Source organism: Sebastes umbrosus, chromosome 13, assembly GCF_015220745.1.
Source record: "Sebastes umbrosus isolate fSebUmb1 chromosome 13, fSebUmb1.pri, whole genome shotgun sequence".
Taxonomy (NCBI): domain Eukaryota; kingdom Metazoa; phylum Chordata; class Actinopteri; order Perciformes; family Sebastidae; genus Sebastes; species Sebastes umbrosus.
In genome coordinates this window covers 20,462,027-20,481,992 of record NC_051281.1, presented here as the reverse complement: position 1 = coordinate 20,481,992, position 19,966 = coordinate 20,462,027, and the positions used below count along the sequence as shown (strand labels likewise).

Sequence of the window (19,966 nt, the reverse complement as noted above, 5' to 3'; positions counted from 1 at the left end):
TGCTAACATGCGGTTGGTTGCATGTAATCCAGATGTCACCGGCTGGGTTTATATTCGGGTGGAAGAGATAAGGATTTGTGTGATGAGGAGCCTCATCAGAGGAGCTGCTCAGACACACAAAAAAAAATATGGAAGCAAAAGGTTTGCTTTCCTCTTCCTGCTGCCCCTCCCTCTCGCTGATCGTAGCCCAGTGGCCTAGATAGTGCTCCCATCTCTGAATACTATCCTGTGTGTGAATGTGCACAAAGTGGGATTCAGTGTTGGCTTTAAAAACACTTTTCTTTTACCAATTTTTTGTTGTTTTAAGGTTATTTTTTTGACAGTTTACAGTGGAGATATAGTGGAAACAAAGGTTCATTTTATGCATGCAAAAGTACTTGAGCAGTGATTTGTGGGAATTCATCTGTTTATAAAAACACACACATCTCTTTATGTAGAATGCTATAAATGTCTGGTACATTTGGATTTGAGCTCTCACCGGGGATTGGAGATGGTAAATTCCTGGTTGGTGTATTATTTGTTTTTAATTTTTAACTTTCTTAGACACACATTCACACATACATAGACTCCCTCTGTGATCACCCAGGGGTGTAAGCAACCCGGTGTAATGTGTAAACAGTCCTATGAGCCGTAATGCCTCTATGCCTGCCCTCTTTCCAACTGGAGCTTTATTTTTTTTCCCTCTACTCTCATTTCTGGGCCTAAAATCAGGTTAGCGTTTTATAAGGAGCTTAGCGCAGAGGGCCACAGTGTGCCACTAATGTAATAGAGTATCTCTCTCTCTCTCTCTCTCTCTCTCTCTCTCTCTCTCTCTCTCTCTCTCTCTCTCTCTCTCTCTTATTCTCTTCTGTCCTCTTTTCTCTTTGTGCATTTGCTTACCCTGTCATGGAGTGTCCCTCTCTCTGCCTGTTTTTCTCTGTCCTTCCTCTTCCCTCGCTCCCTTCTTCCCTCTGCATCTCCCTCCGCCTGCAGATGTGGACGACGCAAGCCTGAGGTTTAAACATCAGGACAGTGACACAGCCTGAGACGAGGCAACTCGGCCCAGAGAGGACAAGAAGCAGAGGTGCTGCTATTACACGTAGTGGGTGAGTTCACTCATTTTTTGCACAGAACGGTGTTTGAATATGTGTTTTAACATTGAGAAGGAGAAGTACTTTCCCTGTGAATGCAGTACCTGGCATGGGATTTGTTTGTGATTAAGCTGCTGTTGTGGATTATGGTGCTGTGGAATCTCACAAGGACTCTCTGCAATGTCAATAATCCACTGGATTATCATCAATTTCTGTTGGGGCTATAGCTTGACTCACTGCATGACAAAACTCTGAGGTACGGCCTGATTTAGTTTCATTCTGGTGGAAATCCACATACAAGTTGAAATGTATCTGTAGGGCAAGAGGTTCACATGTTGTGTATAAGTCAAAAGCAACTTTTTTGTGAGTGATCAAGGTAATTCACACGCTTAGATCCTTTTCAATCAGGCGTGATTTGTATTCTTAGAGCAGGCTGGGCGATATGAGAGGTGCAGAGTGGACTTTGTATGTTTATCCATAACCTGCCACATCTTGTCTTATCAGCCACACATGTCGTATACTAGGATCACACTCTTTTAACGCTTCCTCGGCTACACAGACGAGAGCTGTATGATTCACAGAACATGGTGTATCTCAGTTAGGGCACTAGCTGCAGGGCAGAGTCTGTAAAACAAAGGAAACAAGCACCTTGCACTCAATCTTGTCACATCAAGCCAATCTGGGCTCGTGTTACATAGGTAAATCTGTCTGAGAGCGAGACTTTAGCTTTTGCTTTGTGCACAAAACATTACCCAGGCTGCACTGCTTTGTGACAGCGTGATATTTATGTATCCTCCTCTGTAACCTAAATGTTTTTCTCATTACGACGCTGCATTTAATGTGCTTTCTGATGTATATTGTCCTCTTGTAAAAGCCTCTTTGATTATATATAGTTGATCATAAGAACAGAGTTGCCTCAGAACGCCCTGCCTAGCTACAGTACATGTCCTGATAATACCAATAAACCTTTGAACCTCGAGTCCAGAGTCAAGTCTTCAGGCTATCACACTAAGTGCATAGAACAGAGAACAAGCCACAGGAGTATTCACGCCACGTTAAACACTCTCCAGCATGTGACAACAGCCTCTAACAAGTGTATGCCTGAGGTTTTTGTTGTATCTTTACACACTTTCCTGTCGTCTGTCTTCTCTCAGCGATCAGACCCGATGGAGTATTTCTCTGGAGATACAGGAGAAAGCACTGAGGACATTCCAGGTGAGATTATCTGTCGTGTAGTTTTACATAATGAGTGTTATGGTGAAGAGAAAGCAAGTCCAGACACATGACTAGCATGAACTGAGGACCATTTACTGTCAATGACATTTGTCTGATTTAACAATTAAAACAGAGAATATAAAGGGTTTAGAGGGGAGACTACTCCTCTGGGTGTGTTTGTGTGTGTGAGCTGCTGTGACCTGGATCTGTCTCCATCTCAATCTCTGTCAGGACGTAAAAAGTCCAAACTCAAGGTTCTGAAGAGTCGTCTCTTCGGTAGGAGTAAGAGAGGAGGTGGAGAGGGAGACGCCAAACTCAGCCAGTCAGTCAGCGACATCACTGCAGGAAAGGGACTCGGATCCGATGAAGATTTGGCGTGAGTGTCTACATGATATTTACAGCTCCATTTCTGCTCTGATTCCTAGTCTATGCCTTCACTCCTCTTCTGTTCTCCCTCTCCTGCTACCACAGATGCTCCCAGGGGATAATGGGATCACGGGCTTTTTCCCATGAAAGCATCTTTCTGGATGATGAGGTCCTGACAGACGCCGAACCAGCCAGGGTCTTATCCCAGGAGAATGTCCACAGCAAAATCAAAGCTCTGCAGGTGAACCCTTTTGTTCAAGGCATGTTGTTGGCTTTTATAAATGTAGTTCTGTTTAAAACACCTGTGCCTTTGGTATCACAGATTAAGCTGCAGCAGCAGAAGATGCATTTGGGGCCGCCGCCTCTGGTTCTGCCAGTCAGACGTCCAGAGGATCTGGGGAGCCGCTCGGAGGATGATCTGAGATGTCCCCCTGAGATCTCAGGAGCCCTAAGCAAGGTGATTTATGATCCCAGTTAAGTGACACATGGTCACTTATCTGCTTATGTGATCAGTTCACATTCAGTTTACGAGTATTTGAAGATACATTATGATTTTGAGACTCTTCTACTCTTTACTTTTCACCAACCATTTTGGCTCAACTCCATCCAAATGCAACACCGTCGTCACCGGGAGTCATATAGATATTTGAATTCAGCAGGGACAGGAAGTGAAGAGCAGGAACAATAGCATGCTCTCAGGGTGTAGCAACATTCATGCAAACATCTTGCCCATGCCTGCTCAGCAGTGCAGTAAGTTGCAATACTTGTGTGGATGTGTCCATGTGTGTTTCTTTGTGTGGATTTCTGTTCTTCTATGTCTGTAGTTATGCAAACACAACAACCTGCAAGGAGGGCATTCTGTGGACAATTGTGGACATTTTGCCAAAATTGTTACGGGTTCAAGACTGAGATTAGAATTGCCATTTGGTTGAGTTTCAAGGTAATGGTTGAAGATGCTACTGATAACATTGATAATTTACTGTTGGCTCACAAGCCTTGTTAGAAATGGGAACCAAACATCAGATAACTTCCACAGAGATAAACAAAACATTAATTTTGGACCCGCCAACATTTTTTAAATGATTAATTCACAATCATAATAATTTTAAAAAATTTCAGGAAAAGCCATACTTTTATTCAGCACCTTTCTAAAAGCTCTGTGGATGTGTTATTTAAAAATCAACAAATCAACAAATCCTATGAAAAGGCCCAAACCAACAATGCTTCAGTCCGTCTCTACTGCCTGACTTCCCTACTCTGTCTGAGACAATCAGCCCCAACCAAGCTCAGTTATTCCTTTTTTAAATATCTTAAAAAACAGGTCACAAATATACAGTAGTTTATTTTTTTTAAAAGGTACAGTAATCCCTAAACAGCTGTGCACTGCATTTTTTTTTAGCAAACATTGCTAAATTGTAAATAGTGCATTTGTCTGGGACTATTTTCAGACACAGATTAATCTAGTGAGCACTTACGGCCACAAAAAACTAGAGTACTCGTGTTCATTGTAATGAAGGAACATGTCACTCAGTGTAACAGTGTTTTTAATAGCTTTTGGCCTTTTCGGGGGATTTGTTTACTATAAGAACAATGTGGAATATAGACAGCCTAAAAGGGATATATAATATGATGGAAAACTCACTTTTTCACTGCTTGTACACATACATTTCGTATCTAGAGTGTCTACCAACCCACAAACTGTAACATAAGACAACCCAGTCAGTTTTTTTATGGGCTTTCTAGATCAGAAAACATGTGATTCAACAAGCCATTCATATTTGGCTCCAATTCATTGTCACATGCAGGCTCATTAGATTATACCGCCCACGGCTTGAGAACTACCTTTACAAAAGTGCATCATATTTTTCTCTCAAGCCAATCAGAGCAGACTGGGATTTTTCAGGAGGGGGTCTTAAAGAGACAGGCGCTAAAACGGAGCGTTTCAGACAGAGGGTGAATACAGGTATATTCAGGCAGGCAGTATGAGAAAAATAAAATGTTTTTGAACATTAAAGCATGTAAACATGTTCTTTTAGAAACCTAAAATACAAGCGTGAACCTGAAAATGAGCATGATATGTCTCCTTTAATATTTAAAGTCAGTGATGAAGGAGATGGGCAGCTTGGTGTTAGGAATTAGGAAATAAATATAATCAATAAATATCCTAATAATACAGAAATGATAACACATTTTAGGTGTCTTCATGTTCACCCTGTATTTGCAGTGTTACATTATGAATTTCCTTTCTTTTCAGACCACGTCCCAGCCATCCTCTCGTCCACTCTCACCCATCCCCAAACCAGCATCTACCAAATCACCCCTCCCTTTGCCTCTTACCGTCCCCTCCAATTCCTCTTCTTCTGTCGTTGAGCCCCCGTTGGACTTCAGCTCTCCGGCCCAGTTCACCCCCTGCCTCGATACGTCTGCTGCACGCCACCGGATGGCTGTCAAGCCCAGAAAACAGAGGGCCAGCACCAAGAAGACACTCGCTTCAGTGAGTCCACATTTTTTTCATCTTATATATTGTTCACAAAGACAAAAACACACTTGATGCACTTCCCTGAACTTCTTTCTATCTCTTTTTTTTGCAGAATGACTTTAAGTCTGACTTACACACCCTAAACAACATCAACCACCCCGAGTCTGTGAGAGAAGAAGAGCAGCGGCTTAGTTCTCAAGAGGAGGTGACACTGGAAATAGAACAAGGAGGGGCTTTCGTTCCTATTACATCTCAGCATCTTCCTTCAAAATCCCCAGAGGAGGCACCAATCACATCATACAGCCTCGCTGTTTCTCAACAGGACCAAGCTCTTCTTGGGAGCGTGCCCTCTGCACCCTCCCAGGTACTTAGAGTTAAGCCTCACAGACCAGCGGACATAACGCCCATGGAACGGCCACACTCATCCTATATACAGTCAGAACTGAAGGACAACAGAGACAGGGATCCTGAGATACAAGTAATGTCCCATGACAAGAGAAATACTCTGAACAAGGCTGGAATGTCGGAGGAGACTTCAGTCTCCACTAACTTCCCGTCTTCCTTTGTTCACCAGCAGATTCAAGGCGAGACAGAAAGCACAAGAGGATTAAAGAGACCCACCACAGGGTCTGGGTCCTTCCATTTGTCCATCGCCAAGAACCGGGATGCAGGAAGGCCCCGATCGGGCAGTTTTGTGGGAGAGCTGGAACCCACTGAATCCAGGCACAAGACAGGAACGGAGGATAAACCCTTTTCAAGCATGAGGGAAAAGGAAGAACTGAGAGGGGCGCCCTTTGCTGTGGGAAGACTTAGACAAGAGGGAGCTCCACACAAGAGCTCAGTTCTGTGGGACAGGAGGGACAGTCTCAAAAAGGTGGAATCAGTGACACCATGTCAAAATGTGACCGCAGATACAGGTGGTGAGACAGAGGTGGTGGAGTTGGAGAGCAGCCAGGAGGTGGTGGAGGAGGCGGCGGAAGCACAGGAGGTCGAGGAGGATGAAGGAAAGACGGCGTTTGGGGTTAAACTGCGCTCCACATCCCTGGCGACGAAATTTCGCTCTGATACCGCTTCTAATCATAACTCAAAGCCACCGGAGTTTGAGGAGCAATGTGACAAACTAAAAAGACAGGAAATAAGAGACCTCCGACCAGCAGGTGAGAAATATTATTAATTTCACCACAAAATGTTTAATCTCAAGTAAAAAAGTATCTTTTCTTACTCCATCCATACTGTCCTCCTATCCTTATTCAGTTCCATATAAGGTTAAACATTTCTCACATGCACACTGCACATAGTAAATAACCACCTTAGAGTGATAAGATTTGTACTGATCACAGGGGACCTTTGTACTTTAAAGAACCACTCAGGCTAACTTTAACAGCGCTGCCAAGTGTATCTAACTGAACTGTGTCACTCCTCAGATCCAACCCTGTCTGGCTTCTCCCTTCCAGTGAAGCATAACCCGCCATCTACTGGCAATCCTCCCATCATGGCGACAGAAGTGCAAACAACCTCCTCTAACCTCAAAGAAGTTGAATCTGTCGTCGAAGCGCCCCAGGAGCCCCAGCCCGCCCCCCAAGCGGCCTCTTCCGAGGTGTCCTGGATGAGCTTGGCAATGGAAAAGACCAGAAGCCTCCAGCAGCTTTTTACTAGTAGATTTCCAAGAGATTTTACAGGCGTGCAGACAGCGGCTCGACCACAAGCGCAAGAGACACCGACTGGACCCCAAGTGCAGACACAGACTGTAAAAATGCAACAAAGTACAACACCACTGGAGGCTGCAAATCAACCGCCAACTGATGCAGTCAAAGCAGAAGCAGTGCAGAGTAGAAGCCAAGCACAGACTGTCAAACCGTCACTACTGGCAGTGCAACAGAAGACGTCTCCTGTTCTGTCAAACACCTCCAGAGAACCTCCAAAAACATTAAAACAAACCTGTGAACCTCAATCTGCCTCACAGTCTCATCCGGCTGTGCAGACAAATCCATGGACAACCCAGTCTCCCTTGCACTCCTCTACACAAACAGAGACCTCATCTCAGTTTGCACAAGGGAGTGCCACACAGTCTCTTGCACAAATTTACCTTTCCTCGGGCCAGCAGCAGCAGCAGCAGCAGCAACAGCAGCCGCAGCAACAACAGCAGCAGCAGCAGCAGCAGCAGCAGCAGCAGCAACAGCAGCCGCAGCAACAACAGCAGCAGCAGCAGCAGCAGCAGCAACAGCAACAGCAGCAGCAGCAGCAGCAGCAGCAGCAGCAGCAGCAACCACCTCCCTGGAGCAATCGAGGTCTTCAGCCCACCAACCAGCTCAAATCAACAACCTCAGTTTCCACCACCTCGTCAGCTTCTGCACCTCCTCCATCAGTTTCTGCCCCGGGAAGAGGGGAAAGAGAAGCCACCGTGCAGGAAAAAGAGGGTGCGTCGCTGCCAGGAAGACGGGCAGTTTGGGCCGGGTCAGTGAGCGAGAGGGCGGCTTTTTTGGAGAAACGGGCTGAGTGGACCACTCCACCTGGAACCAAGGGGGTTTGTGGTACTTCTTTGTAACTGTGTCTTCCATACCGCGTTAGGGTGACCAGATTCCAACAAACTAAATATGGGACAAAGAGTATGTTTGTGTGGGACAATGTGGGACATGTTACCAAGGCTGAGAGGTAGTTTACAATTTTGATATAATGTCTATCTAACTTAAATACATTACATTTCTATTCTGCCCCTTATCTTGCAACATCTCTATGCTTTGCCCGAATGCTCATAGATTGGCACATCTCTTTTTGGGCCACACCGTATGAATTTGAAAAATAACTGGCAAATGTTACAATTGTTTTAGCTGCTCTTCCTTTTCTTTGTGGAAGTTTCCATCATATTCCGCCTAAATCTGCATAGTTTGTGACTTTATGATGACTCTCCGTTGGGCATAGCGTAGCAAAGACGGTGAAATGTTAACCTGAACTTGACCCACGTGTTCGCAGTTTGACAGCAAACACAGCCCTGCGATGACAGCCTTATTCCCTGCTTTCATCACAGCCACTGGATAAAAGACAGATATTAAGAAAGCGTCTGTCCTGCAGTGGTTTGACTTTTGAAAACAAGAGCCAATTAAAATGTGGGACATCGTCTCAATATGTGGGACGTTGGACAAGGGATAAAAATGCTGTGCAATCCCTCGTAAAGTGGGACACCTGGTCACCCTATACCGCGTTTGACTGTTAATCAATTCAAGGATAAGTAGTAGAAGAAGTAGTAAAGTAAAAAAGAGTGCAATAGTCTCTCAATACTGTCTGACCTCCATACCCATGAACATAATTTCATGTTTTAAAAAGGCTCAGTAATCTCCTAAAACAGCTTGGTACTGTAGTTTTTACCAAACATTACTCAAACAGAAAGTAAATAGTGCATTTGTAGAGACTATTTTTAGATGTTGCTTTGGTGCGCTTTGTGTGGGGTTGACTCCAAATAAACTACAGTGCCTTTGTTCATCCTAAAGAAATAATATGTCAGCCATTGCAATGCTGTGGCAACAATGGAGGTCTATGGTGCAGAGGAATAAGTTGCATCAGACAATTCCTGTTAGTAGGATCAATTCCTTGTTGGTTTTGGTCTTTTCATGACATTTGGTAACAATTATTGAAATACAGAATATCACTACATTTATTCTTTAAACTACTATTGTTGCAGATTATCTAACTCACAGTTTTTTCTCAGGTGGAGTGGAAGAAAGCTCAAACAGAGGAGCAGACATCAGGTGAATCCCCTGCCCCAGTCAAACCCACGCCCCTGAGCAAAGACATAAAACCAGAGGGAAGACAAGGGGTCAAATTTGCAGGTGTGTTGACACACATTACTATATACATACTTCATTTAGTATGCAGTACCTCCATGTGCAGCAACATGACACAGTTTTTGTCTTTCAGAGTCAAGTCCAGAAATGCCTCGTGAGGATAAATGGCTGCGGAAAAATGTGGCGTCGTCTTCATCGCCCTCGTCGTCACCCACAATGCAATCAGCGTTGCAGTCCATGACTGACAGTAGCCAGCCGTCCTGGATGGAGCTGGCAAAAAGGAAGTCAATGGCCTGGAGTGATAAGTCCATGGACTGAGAGGGGAAACACACAGATGGATATTGTTCTAGAGACAACAGTATGAACAGACCTGCAGATAAATGATGTTGAATTTTTGTTGAGTCAGAAAGATGTTGATTCAGCTCCGTTGAGGCTGTTGTGTTTGTGTATGGAATTTTATTCAATTAATTGTTAATGTTATATTGAAACACAGACAGAGAGTATATATTGAAAAGTTTATTATAATCCCTCTCCACCACAAGCACTCCAAGATAAATGGTATTTCTGAATAATCTTTTATGTGATTCAGCGTGTCACTGCTGTTAATAGTTTATGTTAAATAATAAAATTTATAATGTTCATTTTTTGTGTCGTTTGTCAAGTGTGTTAATGTCAGATGGCTTCCTCAGAGACATCACAATTCACGTCAAAACTCTTCATATATGGCTAAAAATGTTTTTACTAAAATAACTTTTGAACTAGTTGTGATGAGGCATTACAGAGTGAATGTGGAACATTTCCTAATACAATTGTAGTATTTCTTCAAGACCTTATAGTGTGGGTCAAGATTGAAGTAAGTGCAAGGACATTAGAATCTGTTGTCCCATAAACTTGCCACTAATGTTTCAGTATATATCATGGGATATGCACTTGCTCACTAACTTGGCCTACAGCCCCTCCTGCAGGCCTGATCTTGACTCTGTCCAGAGCTGCACATCATCACTGTGAGAAGGGATCATTACTGGTCCTCTTGTCTGAAACTACAAGGTCTTTAAATGGTATAGGTTACATTGCATACTATTAATATAGTCTTTGTTTTGAAACCAGAGCATGCATTGAACACATGCTACCAATACTTAATTGTATGGGTGCAAAGTCACACAAAAGAATCTTATTAAGACACTTGCATTGCTGCAACTACATGCATGGAATTAGCTTTGCACAGAATCATTCTTATACATTTAGATTAGGATTGATTAAATAAAATACACTGAGTGCCCAGTAAAATAGAAACCAACATTGTGATTCCAGGCTAACAGTTCTGTTAATACTGTCTTTGTGTGTGTCAGAGGGTGCTGTTTCAACTCTTTGGTAGTTTTTGCGGCTGCATTGTTGTTGTTGATGGCATTATATTGTAAACATGTGTTGCAGTAACAACAATATTGTGTTTATCCTGCATATAATTCAAGTAGACAAAATATCAGAAACACCTTTCAGTATAATTCAGTTCAATAAAACACCACCCATACAAAGACCTGCCTCAACACCAGTGGTGGGAATATTAGTGAAAGTCACAAGTCAAAGTCCTGCATGTTAATGATTTAGCTGGTCAAGTTAGAAATCATTTTAGCTACTACTGTTGGGTAGATCAAGTAAATCATTACTTGGGACCCCTTGTGGTAGGTTATGGCCATAGTGGGGCTGTGAAAAGTTTAATTTGAAAGTTTTTCAGATGCCTAAATAAGTAATTCATACATCAAATGATGTAATGTTATCTCTTTTACTGTCCCTTTACTTATGTTGGAACTCCTCAGATTTGTTTTAGGACCTCTTGGAGGGCCTTGACCCTCGGGTTAGGAACTACTGGTCAAAGGTTTTATATGTAAAATCCTAATCTGCAGTAGACAGAATATTTTTGGCATCATTGGGGAAAAATTCCATAATAACCTTTCAGCATATTGTAATTCAAGTGTTCTGAGAGATAACTAGACTTCTGCACCTCCTCATGGCTCTGTTTTCAGGCTTTAAAAAATCTCGCCGTGACGGAAGATTTTGGCCAATCACAGGTCATTTCAGAGAGAGAGCGTTCCTATTGGCTGCCTCAACTCAATTAGACACAAACTTCGTTCAAATGGTCAAACTAGGCAGCGCTGATCAAATATGAATCAATATTCTGTTACTGTAATGACTATTTTTCACCTCAAATGATTTCAGAAACATCTTGTAGTGTACTGTTTAGCTGTAAAATTAGAAAGTTTACTATGGCTGGTGGGCGGTGCTTGGTATTGCCTCAACTGATCTCAACATGATTGCCAGGTAACAAACTTTTTCATTTTACAGCTAAACAGTACACTACAAGATGTGTCTGAAAACATTTTATGCTTGAAATAGGAATTACTGTATAAGAATATTGATTCATATTTGATCAGCGCTGCCCAGTTTGACTGTTTCATCAGAGTTTGCGAGTGATTGACAGCTGCTCAGAGACAGCAGACTCTCTCTGATTGGTTGTTTTCCTCCGGTCTGTGAAATTTTGCAGATGCCATTAGAAGCACCAGAGGACACCGGAGGCACATGATTTTTTTTAAAGATTATCTGTTTCATGTATTACTGTCAGGATATAGTAGCCGTTTTATAAAATAACTTTTTTGAATCATATTTGTACCCACTGCAGCTTTAATATAGAGTTGAATTTTATTATTTCATTTTATATAGTTTAATTTTGCACATGAAGATGGGACGGGTTTTTAAGAATTTTGCCTTATGAATAAAGAATTTGGGTAAAAGTAGCAATATATTAATAATTAGGCCCAATTTTTTGTCTTCAAATAAAACACCAAAAATAATACTATTATGATCAATAGTAGGCATTGCTGTGGATTTGCTTCTTAACCATTCCATGGATTATTTCCAGAACAACTGGGTATGGGATAGGATATAGTGACTGTTTTATAAAAATAACTTTTAAAAAAAATCATATCTGCTCCAGTTCTATCCACTGCAGCTTTAATCTGCTGAATATAGCAAACATAGATGTGAAATAAATGTATTTCTCTCTAAAAATCCAGTAGAGGAGGTTAAATTATGTAAGTAGCCTATTTTGCTAAGTAGGATACCAGTACCTCAAAGTTGCATTTGAGTAAATGTACTTTAATTTCCACCACTATTTAAAATATAAATATAAAGTGTAATGGTTATAAAACCACTTCCCTGGTGTGTCAGTAGGTGTCGCTGTGAAGCTGCTCTCGTGTTATGAAAGCAACACACGTGAGGTTGTAAACAAAGTGGACTAGAAGGACGGCCATCGCCAGAGCTCAGTGATATGATGAGGGCCCGTTACTGTCTCCTGGCTCTGTCCGCCAGCGTCCTCCTGTCTCTGTCTCACAGCTACACCCTGAGGAGCTCCGTGTCCTGGGTGGTCTCCTCCAGCGACGTGGTGGAGGACGCGGACCTGTCGGAGGAGGTGGCCCCGGCGCTGCTGGTGGACGGAGCCGGGCTGTGGAAGCAGCAGGCTTATCCGTCCTCAGACGTCCTCGGAGACGGCGTGGAGAGTCCCGGGGAGCTGGTGAAGCCTGAAGACGAGAGTGTGGCGCAGCTGTCCTCTCGTCTGTTCTCATACCGGCTGGAGAAGGTGAAGAAGAAGTCCGGCAGCAGCGGCGGTCCTCCTCCGCACCAGGAGACCGCCAGGACGGCCAGATACATAGCTCACTACAGCGACTGGGGACATCTGGCCACCATCTCAACTCAAGACAAGGTAACACACACACACACACACACACACACAGGGGTCGTCATAGGTTGTCTCTCTGGAGGGGGATTCATTACTGTGTGAACACAATTAATGCATTTTCTTTCTTCAGAATTTATAAGATTAACCCCTTGAGATGCATCATCTAGTTTTCAAGGCACAAAACACCAAGGTCAAAGGTCAAGGGTCAAGGGTCAAGGAAAACCTTATTATCCCCTAGGGCAGGAGTCAGCAACCTTTACTATCAAAAGAGCCATTTTAGGCAAAAAAAACCCAGTTTGGAGCCGCAAAACGTTTGAGCATTGTGATGAAGGTAACAGTTTATAGTCTATAAGTATATAGTATATAAGTCTAATGCAGTGAGGGCCAAAGAGCAAATGTACTACGGAGTATTAGGGCCACATTGAGGGAAAAAACATCTGAGATTTCCAGAATAAAGTCATAATATTACAAGCAAAAAGTAGTAACATTACGAGAATAAAACCATAACTTAACGAGAAAAAAAGTCGTAATATTACGAGAATAAAGTCATAATTTAACAAGAAAAAGAGTCGTAATATTACAAGAATAAAGTCATAACTTTACGAGAAAAAAAGAAAATAACATGTAAAATTACTACTATTTATTCTCATAATACTACGACTTTTTTCTCTTAAACTTCTGATTTTATTCTCATAATATTACGACTTTTTTCTCTTAAACTTCTGACTTTATTCTCATAATATTACGACTTTATTCTCGTAAGCTTCTGACTTTATTCTCATAATGTTACGACTTTTTTCTCTTAAACTTCTGACTTTATTCTCATAATATTACGACTTTTTTTCTCGTAAGCTTCTGACTTTATTCTCATAATGTTACGACTTTTTTCTCTTAAACTTCTGACTTTATTCTCATAATGTTACGACTTTATTCTCGTAATCTCCGATTTATTTATTTTTCCCTCAGTGTAGCCCTGATACTCCGTCGTACCCTAGACCTACAACAATGGTAAATAACAATGAAAATGTAAACAAAAAACAGTTATTCATTTCCATTTTGAAAAATCCACAGGGATAACATTATGTCAAAAATACTTAGACTATCCATAAACTGAAAACAAAGGCAAATACAACCAAAAACAAGAACAAGTAGATTTAAGATAAACAAGCAAAGAAGTCTTGAAGTCATGGAAAGAAGTAATTCATCTGAGTAAATTGGGCAAATTTCTGTTTTTAAACTAGGACTAGCTAAACAAGCTTAAAATCTTCTTATAATAGACTAAAGTGAGAGTCAGAGCTATAGCAAAGGTCATAGAAATACTGAGATCCAGTAAGCAACTATTACATTTACTCAAGTAGCCTACTTCAGTACAATTTTATATGCAGCTTTATGCTTTTACTCTATTACATTTCAGAGGGAAATATTGCACCTTTTACTCCACTACATTCATCTACAGGCTATGTACTTTGACAAACAAAACACACTCAACTTCAGAAGTTTCTAATCCTTTTGTAAATGTTGCCTATATTATCATATTATCATAGTAGATTATTATTTATCTAATACGATAAATGGGTAGTGCAGATATACAGAGGAAAAAAGGTTCATGAGTATTGATTGATAGATACTGTAAATCTGTATGTTGTCTGTATGTTTTTGCATACATTACAGCTCCATACATACGACATAGTTAAAGATTTTATGAAGCTAAAAATGCTGCGTGTACTATGTTTACACCGTACGCAAAAACATGCATCCTTCTGTGACATTTTACATCTTTGCACACATTGATGATGCCACTATCATCCCCTCTCTCTGTAATCCTCCAGACCTGTAACCCTCTGCCCATTTCTAACACCTGAGCTAATTGGTATGCATTGCTCCCGGGTTGTGACCCAGGTTGTATGTGAATTGTCATGACCAGGGATTAACGCAAATTGACTGGCTTGGTTTGAATTGACAAAAGGAGGATTTAACAAGGGTCAGATAACCCTGGTCTGACCCTGGTCATTGGTGTGAAAGGGGTATCAGGGTGGCTGATTATGTGGGTTAGAGTTGTGCAAAACTATGCTGGGATTTACCCAAGGTCATTATGTACTAATGAGAATGATTAAATTGTAACTTGTACCACAACAAAACTAACAAGAAAGCCCCTGAAGTCTCAACAACTTATGTGCACTGCACCAATTAATATCTTGCACATAAAAAAAACAAAAACAAAAAACAGTCATCTTTCGGGACCTTGGGGGCTCCATAATTTAATTTAATTTAATTTAATTTAATTTAACACTGCATAATGAGCAGTGAGCACTTTAACTTTTGATTCGTTCAGTATATTTCACTGGTAACACTTTTACTATTACAGAATTTTGAATGCAGGACTTTTACTTGTAGCAGAGTATTTTAACATTGCATTTCCACCGTTAAGTAAAGGATATAAGTACTTTTTCCACCACTAATCCGTTCATATGTAACCCCAGAGTGCACCACATTGTGCATCTAAAATGTTTCTGATTTGGATTTTTGCAAACATTGTATTTATTACTGACTGTGTGTTGACATCAACAGATCAAAGGTCTCCCCTTTGGGAACATCTTCTCAGTCAGTGATGGACCGCTGGACAACAGTACTGGAGTCATCTATTTTTATGTTACACCAATGGACTTCACCGTCTCAGACCTGAGAAGTAACCCCTACGCTTCGCTCACGTTCTCAGAGGCTGAGGGAGAATTCTGCAGGTACGCCCCAACTTTTAATATACTCCTCTGAACTCATGGCCAGATTCATTTAATAAAGGGTCCAGAGGCAAAAAAATTAACTACTGGGCCCCCATTAACCCACGGTTCTTCCCAAAATGTAGTCAATATGTACATTTTTTCTTTCCAACCTTGACTGAATTAAGTGACTTCAAGTTACTGAGAGGCTCAGAAAAGCTAAATCCCTGTTGTATGTGTGTGTGTTAGAATGGTAACATGGTCTTCTGCGTTTTAAGGCAAATGGTGTACGATCCAGAAGATCCCAGATGTGCTCGACTCACACTAACAGGCAAGATGGTGGAGGTCGTTCAGGAGGAGCTTGTGTTTGCAAAGGAGGCAATGTTTACAAGGTAACTCAGCTAATGGAAGATGTAGTAGTGTGTTGACTACCCTCAACCCAGAAAATACTGGAAAACAACAACATTTGCCACGTGTGTCTTCATATGTTGCTCTTGTTTTAGACACCCTGCGATGGCAAAGTGGCCCGTGGGACACAAGTGGTTCTTCATGAAGCTGGAGTTGATCCAGGTCTGGCTGCAGGACTGGATCGGAGGCGTATCACTCATACCACTGGAGGACTACTTTAAAGCTACGCCTTTCTGAGAACCCCCCACCCTCCCTCCCTGCATCATGTCAGCCTATACAGATCAGTTCAGCTGTCTACACCACAGAAGTCACGCTTATAAGGAGCAAGAATTCCCAAAGCAGCAATGTGTAAAGAATATTTTTACTTTTTTGTTGCTATTTTAATTTAGTAAAGTGAATATTCTTCACTTTTTCCCCCACAAAATCAGTTCATCAGTTTCCTGTGTTTGCTGTCTGAATGTATTTAAAGTCAACAAGCTAGTTAAATTGAATGGTCACAGTTCTCACAGCTGGCATAAACATTGATTGACTATTTTATTGATTTACATTAAAATATGTCTGCTGTTTTAAAAATAAATGAATGTGAGCACACACAATTATCGTGCGTACTTTTTACAGACTTTTTTTTTGTGTTCGGTTAGCATTTGAACCTTCAAAGGGAATTGTAATGTCAAAACTTCTGAGCTCTGGTTGAGACAAAAATATGAATGACGATTAGAAGTTCAAAGTTAAGTGTGGTTATTTTTTTTTTTTTAAATCTAGTACATGGAAACAACTGAGACAACTACATGTTTACATCAGTCATTATTAGCTAGAGTGAATGGTGGACAAATCAGTCTCATCTCAAGGTCCATTTAGTAGCTGTTCTGTGGCTTTCAATCAATAAATATACAGTATACCTTGAAGTGAGATTGTGTTGTGCACTGCTGTTTCCAAGGTCAAGCATGAACTCTGTAACTTACTTACTTAACTTAATTAGCAATAGGCCCTTTTCACAGCAGTCATTTTGACAGGTCATTGCAGGATAAACACAGGTGTAATAATAAATAACATTAATTACGGCCCTGGTATTGTGCATGCTGGCTCACTGGAATGGCTGTGACACACTAAATAGAATGGGACCATAATTGATGTTTTCAATTGCACCTGTGTTTACCCTGCTATGACATGTCAAAATGTCTGCTGTGAAAATGGCATATAATACTTTGATACTGTGTGCATACAAATGAAGCATCATAGCCTCTCTATAGTGTTGTCTGACTCATAACTTAAATGTATTAAAGTGTGCTTTCAATAATAGTGCAAGCCAGACTCCAATACAAAAGGAGCATTTGTGACAAATATTGAGTGTAGTTTTTTAGCAAATCACTGGGTGTTAACAGTGCAATATGGATTTATAGGAATAAATGTTTTGATTGCAGTCTCTCTTCACATTTGCTATCAGAAATACCCTCTATAACTGATAGATATTTGGATGTGAAATCTTAATCTTGGTACATCTACATTAGTGCAGTTGAGAGTCTGACCACTAGATGATGCAATTTTCACTTGTAGAATGAAGAGGAGCTGCTCAGGTTAACTTTCATGTTAGATATTTCAACCTGTAACCAGGTTTTTAAGCTCCAGCTATGCACCGCAGGTACAATGCTTTATTTTTGTACAATTGCTACTAGGTTAGTTATGGAAAACTCACCGGTTAAACTGAGAGTGTTTGAAAGCAGTTTCGCTCTCTAATGATTCAACTGATGTGAAAGTGAATCAGTGGTTTAACATAGCTCACTCTTCTTCCTCAATGTGTTGAATCCCCTGGTAGTATCTGGCACATATTCCCTCATAATATATTTGACAAGATTGGTGTTATGGAATTTGTGTTAAAATATGATTACAATATTACCAAATTGCCTGTTCAGGTTCTACTTTTTTGGTAATTATGTTACAATCACAACTTCACACCTCACACCTATTATGGAAAAACAGATATATACTTCACACAAGAAAAACTGTGTTTTATAGGAACTGGATGGACAGGAATATTTGGTGTGTAATGGACTTATTAGATGCAAATGGAGATAGATAGATAGATAGATAGATAGATAGATAGTAACTTTATTGATCCCGAGGGAAATTCAAGTTTCTAGCATCACAGTTCCATGGTGCAAAACATGTTAGTAAAAAGGCAGTAAAAAAAGTTAGTAGTACAAAATACAAAAAATATACCAGATATAAAAATACAAGGAGATGAAGAAAACTGTCAAAACTGAATATAGTGCAGGGTAACAGCTAGATTTATTACTTTACAATATTTGCGGTAACTACAGTATGACGTTGATTGCAACTTCAAAGAATTGAAATCTCTTATCAATGCCATACCCAACACATTCCTAATCCTAGCAAAGCAAATACTCTCAGTCCCCATCTTATCTCCCCACACCTTTAACAAATGAAGTTAATTTTCCTGATAAAAGGTGTCCCAACAAATTCACAAGGTCTATTCTAACAAATGATTTATATCCTTCTCAGTATTGTAAAGGAATATTTTGAGTATTTTTGACCAACCAACAATATTTAAACTGAGAACAAAGCTCATCAAATACTCTGTTCCACCCAAAGTAAAAGAAATTCACTACAAAATAATGAATTGCTTAAACCCTTCCAGTGAATTTTTAAGATTAAGATCTGGCTTTGAGAGCAATGAGTGTGTTTTCTATAAAGGTGATATTGAAACCACAGAGAATCTCTCTGTTGTTCTGGAAATAATCCATGGAATGATAAAGAAGCAAATCCACAGCAATGCCTACTATTGATCATGATAGTATTATTTTTGGTGATTTATTTGAAGACAAAAAATTGGGCCTAATTATTAATGTGTTGCAAATTTTAGCCAAATTCTTTATTCATAAGGTAAAATTCTTAAAAAAAACCTCCCATCTTCATGAGCAAAATTAAACTATATAAAATGAAATAATAAAACTCAAAACTATATTAAAGCTGCAGTGGGTACAAATGGAGCAAATATGATTCAAAAAAGTTATTTTATATAACGGTTACTATGTCCTGACAGTAATGCACGAAACAGGTAATCTTAAAAAAATCATGTGCCTCTGTGTCTTCCGGTGCTCCCAATGGCATCTGCAAGATTTAACAAACCGGAGGAAAACAACCAATCAGAGTCGAGCTGGAGCCTTGCCGTCTCTGAGCAGCTGTCAATCACTCGTGAACTCCGATCAAACGGTCAAACTAGGCAGCGCTGATCAAATACGAATCAATATCCTGTTACTGTAATGCCTATTTCTCGCCTGAAATGTTTTCAAAAACATCTTGTATTCTACTGTTTAGCTGTAAAATGAGAAAGTTTGTGACCCGGCAGCCATGTTTAGATCAGTTGAGAAAATACCAAGGACCTCCCACCAACCGGAGCACAGCCAATAGGAACGCTCGATAGAAACGCTCTCTCTCTGAAATGACCTGTGATTGCAAAGTCTCCTGTCACGGGTTCGATTTTTTTAAAGACTGAAAACAGAGCCATGAGGAGGTGCAGAAGTCTAGTTTTCTCTCAGAACACTTGAATTACAATATGCTGAAAGGTTATTATAGAATTTTTGCCCAATGATACCAAAACATTTCTGCCTACTGCAGCTTTAAGTCCTAAAATGAATGAAATCAAAATATGCCAAAGATCTGTTTATATTACTTGAACATTTTCTGATCCTATAACTAACTAACCCTTTTGTTTAACTTTGTTTTATTTGTCATGCTTTTTATTTATTCATTTATTGTGTAAATGTTTTATGTCTATTGTGATATCCACTCAGTTTTTAGGATGATAAATTTGTTATTGTAATGATTTTTCGCCTTACTGTTTGTAAATTCATACATTTTGTGAATAATAATAAAAAAAAAACTATTTTTCTCGTAAATTCGTGAGCCTGGTTTGATAGCTCAGGGCTTATGCCCTTTTTTATCCATAGGCAATCATTGGAGGGAGGAGAGAGGAGATGGAGGAGGAGCCCAGTTGGTGTTGAGGCAGCATGGCCCATGCCTGGCCACTTGAGGATTTTTTTTTTTTTTCCTTTTCTTGTTTTTTTCTTCATATATATATATATGTATACATATATACATATATATATGTATATATATATATATCTTCTTTTTTTCTCCTCCTTTTCCCCGCCCCTCCTTTTCCTCATAACAAAATAAAATAAAAT

The 19,966-nt window shown here is 40.3% G+C and overlaps 2 protein-coding genes across 5 annotated transcripts; both read left to right on the top strand.

Moving 5' to 3' along the window:
• Window positions 1-653: 653 nt before the first annotated feature.
• cracdla (cracd like a) lies at window positions 654-9,450 on the top strand. 4 transcript variants are annotated; one of them, XM_037788864.1, is made up of 10 exons: window positions 654-1,085; window positions 2,225-2,285; window positions 2,517-2,661; window positions 2,757-2,892; window positions 2,974-3,108; window positions 4,906-5,145; window positions 5,243-6,287; window positions 6,555-7,654; window positions 8,834-8,954; window positions 9,043-9,450. In XM_037788864.1, exons 2-10 carry the CDS (start codon window positions 2,237-2,239, stop codon window positions 9,225-9,227), a joined length of 3,156 nt encoding a protein of 1,051 aa, XP_037644792.1. In that variant the 5' UTR covers window positions 654-1,085; window positions 2,225-2,236; the 3' UTR covers window positions 9,228-9,450. The 4 variants fall into 4 exon arrangements, 3 of the variants coding, with proteins under 3 accessions (XP_037644792.1, XP_037644793.1, XP_037644791.1); XM_037788865.1 differs by lacking the exon at window positions 654-1,085 and having other exon boundaries at window positions 1,846-2,285; window positions 5,243-5,494; window positions 5,705-6,287; XR_005209428.1 differs by lacking the exon at window positions 654-1,085 and having other exon boundaries at window positions 1,837-2,285; window positions 6,555-7,661; window positions 9,043-9,179.
• A 2,718-nt stretch (window positions 9,451-12,168) lies between these two features.
• On the top strand, window positions 12,169-16,357 carry creg2 (cellular repressor of E1A-stimulated genes 2). Its single transcript, XM_037790730.1, has 4 exons — window positions 12,169-12,663; window positions 15,208-15,377; window positions 15,632-15,745; window positions 15,857-16,357. Exons 1-4 carry the CDS (start codon window positions 12,232-12,234, stop codon window positions 15,996-15,998), a joined length of 858 nt encoding a protein of 285 aa, XP_037646658.1. The 5' UTR covers window positions 12,169-12,231; the 3' UTR covers window positions 15,999-16,357.
• The last annotated feature ends 3,609 nt before the right edge of the window (window positions 16,358-19,966 follow it).

Excerpts from the sequence above, each read along its gene's own strand:
- cracdla (XM_037788863.1), top strand. The coding sequence starts at position 2,168 with ATGCCTGAGGTTTTTGTTGTATCTTTACACACTTTCCTGTCGTCTGTC. Across the intron at positions 2,662-2,756 it reads GGATCCGATGAAGATTTGGC|ATGCTCCCAGGGGATAATGG; the intron begins GTGAGTGTCTAC and ends CTGCTACCACAG. Across the intron at positions 7,655-8,833 it reads CTCCACCTGGAACCAAGGGG|GTGGAGTGGAAGAAAGCTCA; the intron begins GTTTGTGGTACT and ends GTTTTTTCTCAG.
- creg2 (XM_037790730.1), top strand. The coding sequence starts at position 12,232 with ATGATGAGGGCCCGTTACTGTCTCCTGGCTCTGTCCGCCAGCGTCCTC. Across the intron at positions 15,378-15,631 it reads GCTGAGGGAGAATTCTGCAG|GCAAATGGTGTACGATCCAG; the intron begins GTACGCCCCAAC and ends CTGCGTTTTAAG. Across the intron at positions 15,746-15,856 it reads AAGGAGGCAATGTTTACAAG|ACACCCTGCGATGGCAAAGT; the intron begins GTAACTCAGCTA and ends CTCTTGTTTTAG.